Source organism: Aquarana catesbeiana, linkage group LG08 (assembly GCF_042186555.1).
Source record: "Aquarana catesbeiana isolate 2022-GZ linkage group LG08, ASM4218655v1, whole genome shotgun sequence".
NCBI classification, from domain to species: Eukaryota; Metazoa; Chordata; class Amphibia; order Anura; family Ranidae; genus Aquarana; species Aquarana catesbeiana.
This window is the reverse complement of record NC_133331.1, coordinates 270637994-270653337: the sequence shown is the minus strand read 5'-3', so window position 1 is coordinate 270653337 and position 15344 is coordinate 270637994. Positions and strand designations below refer to the sequence as shown.

General features: G+C 45.3%; 2 protein-coding genes across 4 annotated transcripts in view; both read left to right on the top strand.

Annotated features, from left to right (window-relative positions):
• Positions 1–15344, top strand: part of LOC141106741 (uncharacterized) — a 172748-nt gene that overhangs the window by 126698 nt on the left and 30706 nt on the right. The window lies entirely within an intron of this gene.
• Positions 380–14482, top strand: LOC141106456 (uncharacterized). Of its 3 annotated transcripts, none has more exons than XM_073597245.1 (8): positions 380–453; positions 898–1010; positions 4570–4667; positions 5968–6070; positions 7820–7917; positions 10445–10559; positions 10913–11046; positions 12651–14482. In XM_073597245.1, the coding sequence occupies exons 2-8, from the start codon at positions 926–928 to the stop codon at positions 13821–13823; spliced, it is 1806 nt and encodes a 601-aa protein (XP_073453346.1). In that variant the 5' UTR covers positions 380–453; positions 898–925; the 3' UTR covers positions 13824–14482. The 3 variants fall into 3 exon arrangements, with proteins under 3 accessions (XP_073453346.1, XP_073453347.1, XP_073453348.1); XM_073597246.1 differs by having other exon boundaries at positions 393–453; positions 886–1010; XM_073597247.1 differs by lacking the exon at positions 380–453 and adding an exon at positions 474–797 and having other exon boundaries at positions 886–1010.

Genomic DNA, 15344 nt, shown 5'->3' with positions numbered 1-15344 from the left:
GCTGCATCAAAGCTGCAGATGTAATGTACAGAATTCGTCCTCTAGAGGGAGCACTGTTGTGATCTCAGGTCAATAGGCAGGGCCTTCTTGCGGCCATGTTGTTGTAGCTCAGAGGAGAGGACAGGAATGAGATTGGCAACGTTGGATTTCTCTTGGTGGGGGTCTGGGATCTGAACAGTGAGAAGGCAATAATGTACACTTAATATTAGACACAAGAGGCTAGTTAGAAAAAGTATTACATATATATATATATATATCTGTGTGTGTATATATCTATCTATCTATATATATATATATATATATATATATATATATATATATATATATATATACACATATACACACACACACATCACAATTTTTTATTTATATTCTTTTAGTGTCCTCATTGCAGGAGGCAGACATTTTGTTGTAGCTCAAGGAGGAGTCCTCAGCCTGGAAAGTGGTTGCATGGTGAGCAGATGATAATGTCCTATTATGAATATGCAATCAGTCACCTTTCAGATTAAATTAAAACCCTTCATATCATGCATGAACACATAGCTACATAATTAGCCAAAGTGTTTAATTTCCATCCTAGCCTAATTTCCATATCACATCGATTTAATTGTGGCGTAAAATCTGGCATGCCTAACCTGGGTGGTCATGTAGATCCTACCTACACCAACATCTGGAAAGGTATCCTTCAGCACAGTGGTTGTCATTCTGTTCTCGCCCCCTAAGGACGTTCCCCTCCGAGAACCAATATGGAGGTTCCTAAGATGTGACTGCAGCCTTTTAAACTCAGTTTTGGCTAAGTATGTAGTAACTGATGCCTCCTGGGACCGGCTAATAACTATTATAGGAGTCCCTCTCCACCATTATTGGTCATTTTACATTTAATAGGTCTCTTGCCAGGTATGAATGAGCTTTGGGGGTTTTCTCCATGGAGGAGTGGGAGTATATAGAAGGAAACAAAGATCTCTACAGAGACGTCAAGATGGAGAACTGGCCGCCCCTCACATCACCGGGTAAGAGAAGACTTTATTTTCTTGTAAAGGAGAGAAGAGTATTGAGGATCCTCCTAGATACACAAATCCTCTAATGCAGGGGTAGGCAACCTCCGGCACTGGTGCCACCAGCGGCACTCGATTCCTCTTTTGCGGGCACTCGACTCCCTCTCCATCAGCAGAACGGTGCAGGGAAGTGTCAGTGAGACACTAATGCATTCCAATTTCAGAATTCCACACACCTGCACTGAGGGGGAGGCACTGTGCCCCCACACATCGTAAAAGATGGGAAACATTGTTTGGTTCTCTAACTTTGCTGTAGTTGCGATCGTCAGCCTTTGTGATGGGGAAGAGATTGGGTGCAGTTCTGCTTGGGGGGGGCGGTCCCTGTTTAAAGGAGGAGGAGGACTGTCATTGGCCACTGCTAAAGCCAATCACAGTCCTGCTAGCCCCGCTCACCAACTGGAGGAAAACGACTCGCTTAGTTGCCACTACCAATCTCAGAAAGAAGGGATTTCGCTGATTGAGAAAACCACAATCAGGTGACAATATTCCTGAACCTTTGCGTCACTTAACCACATGCTGACTGGGCCATAGCCGAAAGACAGCTACAGCGCGGTCGGCTTATTCTGGGCGGGTGTCCATGGACGTCTTCACAGAATCGCACTCCCGCGCACTCCCTGGGGCGCGCACCCGGGAACATCCGTGACCGGACCAGGTGCATCACGGATCATGATAAATTGCCGCTGATAGCGGCCATTTACCACGTGATCGCTCCGTCAAATGACAGCGCATCACTTGTAAACAAAGCAGCGTCATGACGCCTGTTCCTCCCTCCCCTCTCTGTACCGATCGGTACAGTGTGAGAGGAGAGAGGGAGAAATAGTTTGTAGCACTGTGGGCACTACAGATCCAGCCCACAGCGCTGCTCAGTGCCCATACTATGGCAATACTATGCAATACAAAATATTTTACAGCGCACACATACAAGAATGACATTTCCTGCAAGGCTAGTTAAAAACACCTACTATGCAATACTCTACAATACTCTGCAATACTATGGCAATACTATGGCAATACTCTGCAATACTATGCAATACTCTGCAATACTATGGCAATACTCTGCAATACTATGGCAATACTATGGCAATACTCTGCAATACTATGGCAATATTCTGCAATACTCTGCCAATACTCGCCAATACTCTGCAATAAATTTTAACAGAAACAAAGAATTTTTAATTTTTTTTACCGAATTTTCAGTCTTTTTTGATTTATAGCGCTAAAAATAAAAAACCCAGCGGTTATTAAATACCACCAAAAGAAAGCTCTATTTGTGTGAAAAAAATTTCAAATGGGTACAGTGTTGCATGACTAAGTAATTGTCATTCAAAATGTGAGAGCACCGAAAGCTGAAAATTGGTCTGGTTAGGAAGGGGGCTTAAGTGCCCAGTGGTCAAGTGGTTAAGCCCCGGACCATTTGGCTGGCCAAAGACCAGAGCACTTTTTGTGATTCGGCACTGCGTCGCTTTAACTGACAATTACGCAGTCGTGCGACGTGGCTCCCAAACAAAATTGACGTCCTTTTTTTGCCACAAATAGAGCTTTCTTCTGGTGGTATTTGATCACCTCTGCGGTTTTTATTTTTTGCACTATAAACAAAAATAGAACGTCAATTTTGAAAAAAAACGCATTATTTTTAACTTTTTGCTATAATAAATATCCCCAAAAAATATATAAAAAAAACATTTTTTTTCCTCAGTTTAGGCCGATACGTATTCTTCTGCATATTTTTGGTAAAAAAAATCTCAATAAGCATTTATTGATTGGTTTGCGAAAAAGTTATAACGTCCACAAAATAGGGGTTAGTTTTATGGCATTTTTATTAATAATTTTTTTTTTTTACTAGTAATGTCAGTGATCTGCGATTTTTATCATGACTACGACATTATGGCGGACACATCGGACAATTTTGACACATTTTTGGGACCATTGTCATTTTTACAGCGATCAGTGCTATAACATTGATAACATTGCACTGATTACTGTAAAAATGACACTGGCAGTGAAGGGGTTAACGACTAGCTGGCTAGGAAGGGGTTAAGTGTGTCCTAGGGAGTGATTCTAACTGTTAGGAGGCATGGCTACGAGTGACACGTGACTGATCACCGCTCCCGATCACAGGGAGCTATGATCAGTGACAGTGTCACTAGGCAGAACGGGGAGCTTGTTTACATTAGCATCTCCCCGTTCTTCCTCTCCGTGAGACGATCGCGGCTATCCCCGCGGACATCGAGTCCATGGGACCCGCGATCCTACTCATGGAGCTCGCAGCAAATTCAAAGGGACGTACAGGTACGCCCATTTGCGCAGCCGTGCCATTCTGCCGACGTATATGTACATGCGTGAGTCGGCAAGCGGTTAATACTGATCCCCTGCACTCTGTGTCCCTTTATGCCACAGCTAGTATTAAGTGCAATGAAAATCTTTTCCTCAGCTGCGGGGGCCCAACTTATGATCCTGCACACAGGCCCACTGCTTTCAGAAAATACTCCTGACCTGAGCTCATCATTGTGCATCCATTTCAGATAATTGTATGTGACATCACATACATCACATACATCATAGACATCACATACATCACATACATCACATATATCACATACATCATATACATCACATACATCACATACATCACATATATCACATATATCACATACATCATATACATCACATACAAGCACGTGGGCTGGATGTGAGAGGTGGATCAGCAGGATGAGTGTGCCAGGACTGGTAGATGTGTCTCATCTCTGCTTCCTTTCACCACTCTGCATATTACGCATATCATAGATGAGAAGAGGGTACAGCGTTGGGGAAAATGAGCAGGAGGGGTTCAGAGGTGGGACAGACAAGCAGGAGGTACAGTGGTGGGACAGATGTGCAGGGAGGTAGAGTGGTGGAAGAGATAAGAAGGGGGTTCAGCAGTAGAGCAGAAGAGTAGGGGGGGTTCAGTGTTTGGCCAGATGAGAAGGGGGTTTAGTGGTGAGAAAGAAAAGCAGGGGGGTAGAGCAGTGGGGCAGATGTGAAAGGTGGTGTATTGGTGGGACAGATCAGCAGGGGGTTACAGTGGTGGGGAAGATGTGTAGATGGGTTCAATGTTAGCACAGATGAGAAGGTGATTCAGTAGTGAGACAGAAGAGCATGGGGATACGGTGCTGGAGCAGATGTACAGGGAGGTACAGTGGTGGGAAAGATGCGAAAAGGGGTACATTGATGGGGCAGATAAGTAGGAGGATTACAGTGGTGGGACAGATGAGCACGTGAATTGGGACTGATCAGAGTTGTGAAGGTGCAGGATGTTAATTTCTAACTACTACTCAAGTAGTTTAAAGGATTTACTTTATAAAAAATCCTTTTTGTGATTGAGAGTGTGAAGTTGACATTTTTTTGTTATAAAATCGGCACACTCAATTTCTTTGAAAACATTTTTCGGCACACTGTGCTCAAAAGGTTGCCTACCCCTGCTCTAATGTAAAGACATAGAAACAATGTATTCAGTCAGTGTGTGTGTTTCCAACAGATGGATCCAGTAACAGAAATCCCCCAGAGAGATGTCCCCGTCCTCTGTATTCCCGGGACTCCACACAGGAACATCAGGAGATTCCTCAGGAGGATCAGGTGGGATTAATTAGATTCCACATGCATGCATGAATCTTGTCTCATTGACTCATATATTGGATATAAGTTTTAGATGATTCTGCCCACTTGTCCTGTTTCAATGTGGGAACCCCTCCTAATGGGCACAGCAGGAGTGCAGACCTGGGAACTCAGAGCAGGTACGGTGAGAACCCCGCATAATGAGCACAGATGGTTTGAAGACCCCGTAGCTCAGCACGAGGATGGTTGGAGCACCTCATAATGGGCACAGAAAGTGTGCAGACTTGGGAACTCAGCTCAGGGATTGTTAGGGTTGCCACCTCATCCCTTTAAACCCAAACACATATGAATTACACAGGTCTCTAGGTTGATTTATTGCAAATAAGGCACCAAGTAAGTTTAATTACCACCTTAACCAGCCACAGAACCTGTGTAATTAATATGTGTTCAGTTTTAAAGGTTTTAAAGGGATCAGGTGGCAACCCTAGGGATGGTGGGAACCCCTCATAATGGACACAGCAGGTGTACAGGCTTGAGAACTCCATGCAGAGATGGTGGGAGCCCCTCATACTGGGTACAGCAGGTGTGCAAACTCAGAAATCCAGCGATGGTAGGAACTTTTCATAATGGGCACAGCAGGTGTGCAGAGCTGGGATTTCACCAAGGGTCTCTGGAAGAAAGACGAAACTGATAGGGAGTTTAACTCTCAAACATCCACAAAACACTGAGGATAAGCTTAGCTTAGGGTAGGAGGTATCCAGGCAAAGTCATAATGAAGGTAGACTATTTGTGCCTTCATTATGACATCAGAAGCCCCCCTACCCTAATGGGAAATAATTCCCCCCACAGATCAGCTATATACATTACAGGACTTTCAGATAATCTTAATTCAGATTCTTACCTACCTCTTTTCTGTACTTACTGAAATGGGTAATTTTAGTATATTTGCGGAAAGTATTCAAAATGAGTGCTAAGTGTGAGTTCCTGCTTTTACATTAATCACATGGCCAATCTTGGATTAATAATAAGAACCAGTGCTACTCTAGCAGCCCTATACACAAGAACTCTTTTATGAAAAAACAAAACTCCTAGAGCAGTAAACCTTAAGACATTTCGAGGATTGGCATATTTTATGCAACAGACTGCCTGCGATTTGGCCTCAAGCTCTGTGCAGACATCTGCATTAGTGTGCTAGTTAAATTAGGTACTTGCGCCATGGTTGCAAGGATTTTTTTTTTTATTTCATGGAGTAGTATAGTATATTTTAAAGTCACACACCAGGCAGCCTGTTCTGGTCACAACCCTTTTTTGTCTCATCCAGGGTGGCAGTCAGATTGTTGTTAAAGTCGAGGCTGAAGAAGATCTTTATGTGATGGGTGATGATCCATGTAAAGAGGATGAAATCCCTCCAGAGATCAGCACAGGTTAGTAATAAACACAAAAATCCAGAGAAGAGTCCCAGATTCTCCTTGTTCATAAACATTTAATACAAGGTGCAGCCCTGAACCTGGACTCAAAGAGCATTATGGGCTTTTCAGAGACAGTTTGCTTTCTGACCTTCTCTCTCTAATTGAAAATCTGTATGTAGCCATATAGAGCAGAGAGATGGGTAGTGACATGCTTTGAATATATTTCTATCAGTAAAGCCATTAGGATTAGCCTGGTAGATATGTAAAAAGTATCACGCTTACCTCTCCTGGAATCCAACGCTGGGTCTCTACTTACCCTGAGCGCCAGCAACGTACCCAATAAGGGGACAGCTTTCCTGATTGGCATGGCATTAAATTGTCTCAAGCCTAAAGTACTGTACATTTGAGCAAAAAACGTGCCTAAACGCACCAATCTGGGGAAATGGAGCTACAAAATTAAAGGAGAAGTACAGCCAAAGCTTGTTTGGCTGTATTTCAAAATGTGGATCACAGGAGTGCAGAACGAAGGCTGAAGCCCGTTGTCGGCTGATGCCAGAGAGCCGGTCCAGGCTGGGGAAAGATTGTGACCATATGGTCGGGATCCACCCAGGAGCCTGGACCAGCACCTGGCTCAGCCTCCCAGTGATCTGCTGAGAGCCTGGGCCAGCCGCCCTCCGCCCCCTCCACAGCCCAGTGCTCCAGTGAGCATGGGGGGGCAGAACAGAGAGCGGTGATTGACAGTCACCAGCTCTCTGTTCGAGAAGCTCTGACAACCGAGCGATCAACGGTCTTTGATCGCTCAGTTCTCAGTCTTAGCTGGGGGGGGACAGATACAGCATCCGAACCGATGCTGCATCCACCTAAGTAAGTATAATTCTTTAAAAAAAAATCCCAAACTTCTCTTTTAATTTTACAACTCTTTTGAGCTGCAGGCATTTTGGAGTGACAGTTTGACCCACCACCATAGAGATGCAATGATTTTTTTCTCCCTGAGCATTTTGAAGCTTCAAGCTTCGCATTCTAAAACGCTCAGATGATAATGGGGCCTAAAAGGGTTACCCAACAGGTAGGCTATGTTCCCCAAGTCTGTGTAAAGCCCAACTCCGAACATTTTATTGATATTGGTGAAAGATTAGAATATCTGTCAGGTTTTTAACTTTTCTTAGTGTCCCCACTGTGGATATTTCTGTAATTTCCTGTCCCAGTGACTGGGTATCCCAGGAAAGGTGAGCGATTAGAAACCTCTCCAATGTGGGCATGGACAGCAACAAAAGCACCAAGATCGTGTCATCATTCTGTTTCTGGCAGGAGTAGGCATTTCTTCAGTCTTCTTTCCCTCAGTGATCATTGAGCGTGAGACTGTACATCGTAACTGTGTGGCAAGTCAAGAAACGGCAACAGGGGCTGATCTGTGTCAGACATTTGTGAACACAGCCAAGAACTGCATACAGGACCCAGTAGTTACATAATTGTGTCATGTCTGAGCCAGCACCTCAGTTCCGGACGTAGGTGGTAACCCTGAATGATGCCTGAACAAAGAAGGCATCGTTCTTCTGGAGGAAAAAAAAGCAGATGTCAGGGGGAGTACTCTGAGCTCAGTGAGAGGTAATAAATACAGTTTCACAACCCTTGGCATACTTGTATGTAATATGGGGATATACATCTAAGGATAGGTCCACTTGAAGTGTTCATAATGACATTAAGTTAGGATACAAGTATAAGAAATTTCAGAAACATTTTTACACTTATATGTATTTCCTACAGAAGGGTACAGTAACAGAAATCCCCCAGAAAGATCTCCCTGTCCTCTGTATTCCCGGGACTCCACACAAGAAGATCAGGCGATGCCTCAGGAGGATCAGGTAGGAGGAACTGAAGGTTATTTAAAGTGTATGTAAACCTCAACAATGAACCTCTCACTTATCATGGATTAGCCTTTATGTTGTGGAGATCTGCAAGTGGAAGTGATTTAGTGGTAGCAAAAGACAGTGGGCAGGGCTGACACCCCTCAGTCCACAAAAATGATATGTGTGTTGCCAGCCTACCACAGGTAACAGGAGCTGAGTGACTTGATGTATGCTTTAAAGAGGAACTCTCCTCACGATCCACCCTTATGTTGCACCACTCCAGCACCGCCATCTTCCAAAAGGTCATCAGGAGGCCAGCTGTCTTTTCTAGGCTCTTGCTGATGAGCATGCCCTGCGGGTTATCACCAGGCGGACAGCTGCAAAAAAATGAAGAGTCAGATGGTGTGGTGCATGTGCAGTAGGACAAGGGTTCTCAACCACCGAGCCGCGGCTTCCCAGCTCACAGGTTTCCAGCTAGCTGTAGATCCCCTAACCTCCCATAGTGCCTCACAGCTTCCAAAGTTCCACCCATCCTCCCATAGAGGCCACAGTGCTCTCAACCTCTCATAGTGCCCCCCAGGCCCCGCAAGATCCCTTTGTCCCCAAAATGCCTGCCAACCTCCCACAGTACCCTTTGACTTGCTGTAGAACCCTCAGCCCTGCATTGAGCCCTCAGTAGTCCCACAGTACCCGCAGTGCCCTCTAGTCTCTCACATTGCCCCTGAAAATCCCCTAGTGTAGGACCCATTCCCAACATGTTCTCCCAGATACATCCAGAAACCTCATCCCTACAGAGCCCTTGAGTCTACTGCACACATGTCACCTAACATCTTCACCCCCCCCCCCCCCAGTCCCATCAAAAACCTTGATTCCTCCACAGTGACATCTAGCCCCATCCAGAACCTTCACCCCCAACAGTGACAACTAACCCCATCCAGAACCTTCATCCCCCTAAGATGACACCTAGCCCCATCCAGAGCCTTTATCCCCCCACAGTGACAGCTAGCCCTATCCAGAACTCTGTTCCCCCACAGTGACATCTAGCTCCATCTAAAACCTTCATCCCACCACAATGACACCTAACCCCACTCAGAACCTTCATCCCCAAAATGACACCTAGCCAGGGTTGCCAACTTTCAGTAAATTTACAAACAGTTTGTAAAATACGACTTTTTGCATCTGTCCATGAATGTCCATTACGGACATGTAGGCTGCATGTTCATAACTGACATTCATGGACAGATTCAACAAATATGGATTTTACAAACTGTCTGTGAATTTACTGAAAGTTGGCAACCCTGCACCTAGCCCCATCCAGAGCCTCACCTAGCCCCCACAGTGACATCTGTTCCTATCCAGAACCTTCACCCCCCCCCCCCCGCAGTGACATCTATCCCCATCCAGAACCTTCATCCCCCATAGTGACATCTATCCCCATCCTGAACTTTGTACCCCTCACAGTGACAACTAGCCCCATCTTGAACCTTCACCTTCCAACAGTGACATCTATTCCCACTTAGAACCTCCACCCCCCCGCCCACATTAACATCTATTCCCATCTAGAACCTTCACCTCCCCCATTAACATCTAGAACCTTCTTCCCCCCACAGTGACATCTATCCCCATCTAGAACCTTCACCCCCCACAGCGACATCTATCCCCATCTAGAAACTTCATCCCCCCCACAGTGACATATATCCCTATCCAGAACCCCCAACAGTGACATCTATCCCCATCCAGAACCTTCATCCCCCAACAGTGACATCTATCCCCATCCAGAACCTTCATCCCCTCACAGTGACATCTATTCCCATCCAGAACCTTCACCCCCCACAGTGACACATAGCCCCATCCAGAACCTTCACCCCCCACAGTGACACATAGCCCCATCTAGAACCTTCACCCTCCAACAGTGACATCTATTCCCATCCAGAACCTTCACCCCCCCCCCCCCCTCCCACAGTGACACCTAGCCCCATCTAGAACCTTCACCTTCCAACAGTGACATATATCCCATCCAGAACCTTCATCCCCCCCACAGTGACATCTAGCCCCATACAGAACCTTCATCCCTCCACAGTGACATCTAGCCCCATACAGAACCTTCATCCCTCCACAGTGACATCTAGCCCCATACAGAACCTTCATCCCCCCACAGTGACATCTACACACAGATCCTTCTAGAATTAGTACATATTTTGTATTCTCATAAACTTTTTTTTTACTGTTAAAACATAGAAGTTTGTGGAAGAATTTTCCAGGCCTCCTGGGATTCATGACTGGCAGAGCACATGTCATTCTTAGCTAGTCGAGAATATAGGAAGTGCATGGATGTGTTCCCCCCCCAAAAAAAGTTCAGATTATAAAGGGGAGGGGGAGAGGAGTGGAATGATAGAAAGTGGGTGGAGAGGGTGGAAGTCCTCTTTAAATTTCCTAGAATGGTGCAATTTAACTTTAAGAGAATTGCACAGCATTCCTGAATCTAATAAAGTGATTATTTCCATGATATACTTTGCTGATCATATTATTTTGTGATGTCCAGGATGAAAATCTGATTACTGTTAAAGTTGAATTTAAAGAAGAAGATGAAGAAGAGCCATGTATGATGGGTAATAATCTGTGTAAGGAGGAGGAATTCCCTCCAGAGATCAGCACAGGTGAGTAATAAACACTAAATCCAGAGAAGAGTCCCAGATTCTTCTTGTTCATAACATTTAATACAAGGTGCAGCCCTGAACCTGGACTCAAAGAGCATTATGGGCTTTTCAGAGGCAGCTTGCTTTCTGACCTTCTCTCTCTAAATTAAAATCTATATGGAACTATACAGAGCAGAGATATGGAAAGGGGGAAGCTGTGAATGTACGTCTATCACTAACCCAATAGACAGTAATAGGGAGACAGTATGAGCCCAGTGAGGGAGATAGGAGCCATCAGACCATATTTGATTTGTTAGTGGACAAACTGTAAGTTTGAATATATGGAATATGCTAATGTCTCCTTTGTTTCTCAGCTCCTCCAGATGGGAAAGACAGCAGGAGTAACACTGAGGAATTTCCTGTATCTTCTCCAGACAGCGAGGTAGAGGACAATGACATTGGGGCTGATTTTCCAGAAGGTGACCCTATTACAAAAAATGTACAGCAGGTAAGTAGTCAATAGATCTCCTGCTTGTTATACAAATTTCTCAAGGGGGAACTGAACTATGGAGACAGATACAGGGCAAAGGACCAGTAATACCTGTAGTCTCCCTGCAGCTAATTTTTTCCCCATTACTATGCCCTGCGATGCTCTGGTAGAGGCAAGGCATTGCTTCCTCACATCAGAACCTCCAGCAAGGAAAACAGTGAGAAGCACAGTAGTGGCATCACCAAATCTCTAGAAGCAGCAGTTCCTTAGACATTGTAGATATACAGCTATAAAGTGGTAGGTTCAGGAGTACCTAGGCACCCTCAATCAATTTTTCAGGACACAATTACCAGTTCTAAGTCTCAGTTTATACTGGCAGTTGAGGGGCCATAAAAAACAGATGGCTGAACCACTTTTTTTACCACCCTCCAACACCCCCCTTTAGCTGCAAAGGCGCCTGGGTGGGGTTGTACACATGCCACGTCTGCATGCTTTGCTTCATGGCGCAGCAAAAATGATCCCTGTTCTGTTGGATGAGCAGTATTCAAGTGAATGGGGCCGCGCTGCAACCATGAACCAAACGCCAGGCTTGGGGTTGCAGTAAGGAATTCCTGTTCCACTGTCCAAGAAAACCCCAAAAAACAGTAATTTAGGGAGTGACAGTATCAATTTCTGAATTCTTGTCTGATCATTACTCAATGAGTGGCGCGGGTGTAAACGAGCCAGTGTTTCATGTCACATAGCAAATCTGTACTTACAGGTCAGGTCCACTTTAAGGGGTGTGTTTATAAAAAACTTGCAGAGCTGTTCGTCTTGTGAAACTGTGTGCACATTTGTTCTGGGTGAACAAGAATGAATGTTACTAAGCTATTTTCTTTCTAGATCAAATATTCATTCATAAAAATTGAGTGATAGAAGAAAATACCGCAATATGGCCACTAGATGGAGCTGATAATCGTAGGAAATAAATATTTACTATGATCGTCAACTCCATCTAGTGGCCATAATGTGGCATCTTCCTGATTCCCTCTATTTTATATGAATGAATAACATTTGACCTGGATAAATTGTACTGCAAGTTTTTTATAAGTATACCCCAAAGTGTTTTTTCACCCCAATTTTTGTTTATTGTGGGGAATGCTTAGAACCCTCATCAAGTTTTTATTGATGACTGTTTATTCCATTGGAAGTCTGAGGGTTACAATCAACACGGTTTAGGGGCTTTAACTTTCTATCTTCATCAGGATGGTTACTTCAACCCATTACTCAAAATGTGTGCTTCAAAAGCTTGGCTTGTTACCTTTGTAGAGAAAGTCGGGGGCTCTAGCCTTCTCCTTTGCTACAGCCAGAGTTGTGTCTGTTGGGGGGGTTTCCCCTTACTTCCTGTTCAGGTGACAGCGTTGTCACTGGGACAGGTAGTGAGGGAAAATCTGCCCAAAAGGAGCCACAGAGAGCAGTAAAAGGCTGATGGGTGCTCTTGGCCTTCCTTGCACTAAGATGGCTGGAGGTATACATTGATTTAGATATAGTGGTATACCTGTCTGATCTAGGACAAAAAGTTTCTTTGAGTTTCTATTGCAAGTGGGAAAAGTCTTACCAAGAAATTGTTTGTTTCTCGTCAGGGAAAGCGGCGAGTCAGGAAGCCCGTTTCATGCCCCGAATGCGGAAAATGGTTCACCCAAAAGTCAAGCCTTGTCCAGCATCAGCGGATGCATTCAGGGGAGAAGCCCTTTGTGTGCGCAGAATGCGGAAGGTGCTTCACTCTGAAGTCTTCGCTGGTCAAGCATCAGGTGGTCCACACCGGGGAGAAGCCATATCCGTGCCTTGAATGCGGCAAGAGATTCACCCAGAAGTCCACGCTGCTCCAGCATCAGAGGATGCACCGCGGGGAGAAGCCATACACCTGCTCGGACTGCGGCAAATGCTTCCGCCAGAAACTGTCGCTGATGAAACACCAGCACATGTTAATGCGAGAGAAGCCGTACTCCTGCTCAGAGTGTGGCAAGTGCTTCGCAGCCAAGTCCACCCTCATCACTCACCAGAGGACTCACACAGGTGAGAAACCTTTCTCTTGTTTGGAATGCGGGAAGTCTTTCACGCAGAAAGCCCTGCTCATTAAACACGAGAGGATTCACACAGATGAGAAGCCCTACCCATGCCTCGAATGCGGGAGGAGCTTCACCCAGAAATCCCACCTTGACCAGCACTGGACCATCCACACTGGGGAGAAGCCCTTCTCCTGCTCCGAGTGTGGGAAATCCTTTGTCCAGAAGTCACGTCTGGTTGACCACCAGAGGAGGCACCTGGGGGAGAAGCCATACGCCTGCCCTGAATGCCAGAAGAGCTTTGCAGATAGGTCGTCTCTGGCCGAGCACCGGAAGGTGCACTCTGACCAGCACCTGCTCACTTGCCCCGACTGCAGCAAGTGCTTTTCACACAAGGCCAACCTCTTCCGGCATCGGAGGATCCACTCAGGTGAGAAGCCATTCTCCTGCTCCGACTGCGGGAAGCGCTTCACCCAGAAGTCTCAGCTTGTCAACCACCTGAGGATTCACGCCGATCGACAGCTGTTTGCTTGCACCGAGTGCGGCAAAGGATTTTTATCGCAATCCTCCCTGGAGTACCATCAGAAAAGCCACAACGGGGACAGCCTGTATTCATGTCCCGAGTGCGGGAAATGTTTTACCTGGAGGACATCTCTACTTAAACACCAGAAAGTTCATGGTGCTCCTAAAAAGGGAGACATTTTTCATGCAGACTGTTTGTTGGCAGAACACAGTGGAGCCGACTTGTAAAAGTTTGAAGGAGGGAGTAGGGGATTTTTCTTTCGTAAAGCACCAACTTTTGTTAGTACTTCCTTGTGGCCTTAAACCCCTTTCTGAATTTTTAAATGTGGAAAGGAAAAAAAAAGTGAACTGGCAGTCTGAGTGAGAAAATTCTGGTATCCCTCAAGTAAAAATTTTGGAAGCATCCATGACCTAATACAAAAAACTATTTCTCTACATCCACCATGGAGGCTGTCTGCATATGTTTCCCCCATGTCTTTGAAGGGTTTGTCTGTATTATGGTGAGGGGACATTGGGGGGTTAGTTCCTTGGGGGCGGGAACTAATGAGGTTGGTTCAGTGCTTTCTGCAGAACAAAAGCCAGCACAATATGAATAAATGGAATAAAACAAATAAAAGCACTGCTCCAGACGATTTTTGTTTAACTTTTGGATAGAGCGGAGAAGGGTTTGAACCTCTGTCAACTTTTATAGCAGTCTGTGTCTCCATTTGGGAGATTGTCCATACAATCTACAGTGCCAGGCCAAGCATGAGTGCTGTCCTATGGGAAGAGTCCCACAGCCCATGCAAGCCACCACTTGAGTGACTCAGAGTGCTTCCCCTTGACAGCTAAAGGAGTAGGCAGGGAAAGTGAAAATAAGGGGAGCATATGCTGCTGGTGAGTGAGGAATTAGTGCCGGTTCACACAGGGGCGACTTGTCAGGCGACCTAGCCGCCTGACAAGTCGCCTCCCGTTCTGTACAATGGAACTGTTCTAATAGGAGCGTCGCAAGTCGCTCCAACTTAGAAAAAGGTTCCTGTACTACTTTGGGGGCGACTTGAGGCGACTTGCATAGACTTCTATACAGAAGTCGTTTTGCAAGTTGCCGTGGAAGTCGTGTGCAGGTCGCCTCGGTGAGGCGACCTGCAAGTCGTGCCGCCCCTGTGTGAACTGGGGCTAAAAGATATGCAAAGAAAGGTTCACGTTAAAGTAGAATTGTGCCCAGGCTATGGACAGTCAAATACAGCAGTTGCATCATTTGAACAAGCAGTATATATATAATAAAGCAAGCACTCACTGACTTCTGTAGCTGCAGGCTGTGGAGTAATTCATCCTCAAAAAGGACAAAGCAATGTGTACTCTAAATTAGAACTGTGTCAAGGACATTTCGAACAAGCAGTATACTCTGTAAAAAATACACTAAAATTAATTCTGAGGCACAAAGACAAAATAAATTACTCAGTAGACGTGTGCACTGCCGAAAAATTCATTTGTTTTCGTTTCATTCGTTTTTTTGTTTTTTTTGGGGATCATTCGTTATGATTGCAATTCAGAAATTCGGAAATCCAAAAATTTGAAAGAATAACTAACTAATAATAACCACTTAAGGATCGCCTGCCGTCGTTATACATCGCTACTTTGACATTAAATACCATTCTTGTGGCAGCAGCTAGCTGCCATAACCCCCGTTTTTCTTAAAAATGGCCGGCGGTCCTCTTTCAGATAAAGGTGGTCTCAGAGGCGGATTCGATGCAAGATCACTTTTATCGG

Excerpts from the sequence above, each read along its gene's own strand:
- LOC141106456 (XM_073597245.1), top strand. The coding sequence starts at position 926 with ATGGAGGAGTGGGAGTATATAGAAGGAAACAAAGATCTCTACAGAGAC. Across the intron at positions 1,011-4,569 it reads GCCGCCCCTCACATCACCGG|ATGGATCCAGTAACAGAAAT; the intron begins GTAAGAGAAGAC and ends TGTTTCCAACAG. Across the intron at positions 4,668-5,967 it reads AGATTCCTCAGGAGGATCAG|GGTGGCAGTCAGATTGTTGT; the intron begins GTGGGATTAATT and ends TGTCTCATCCAG.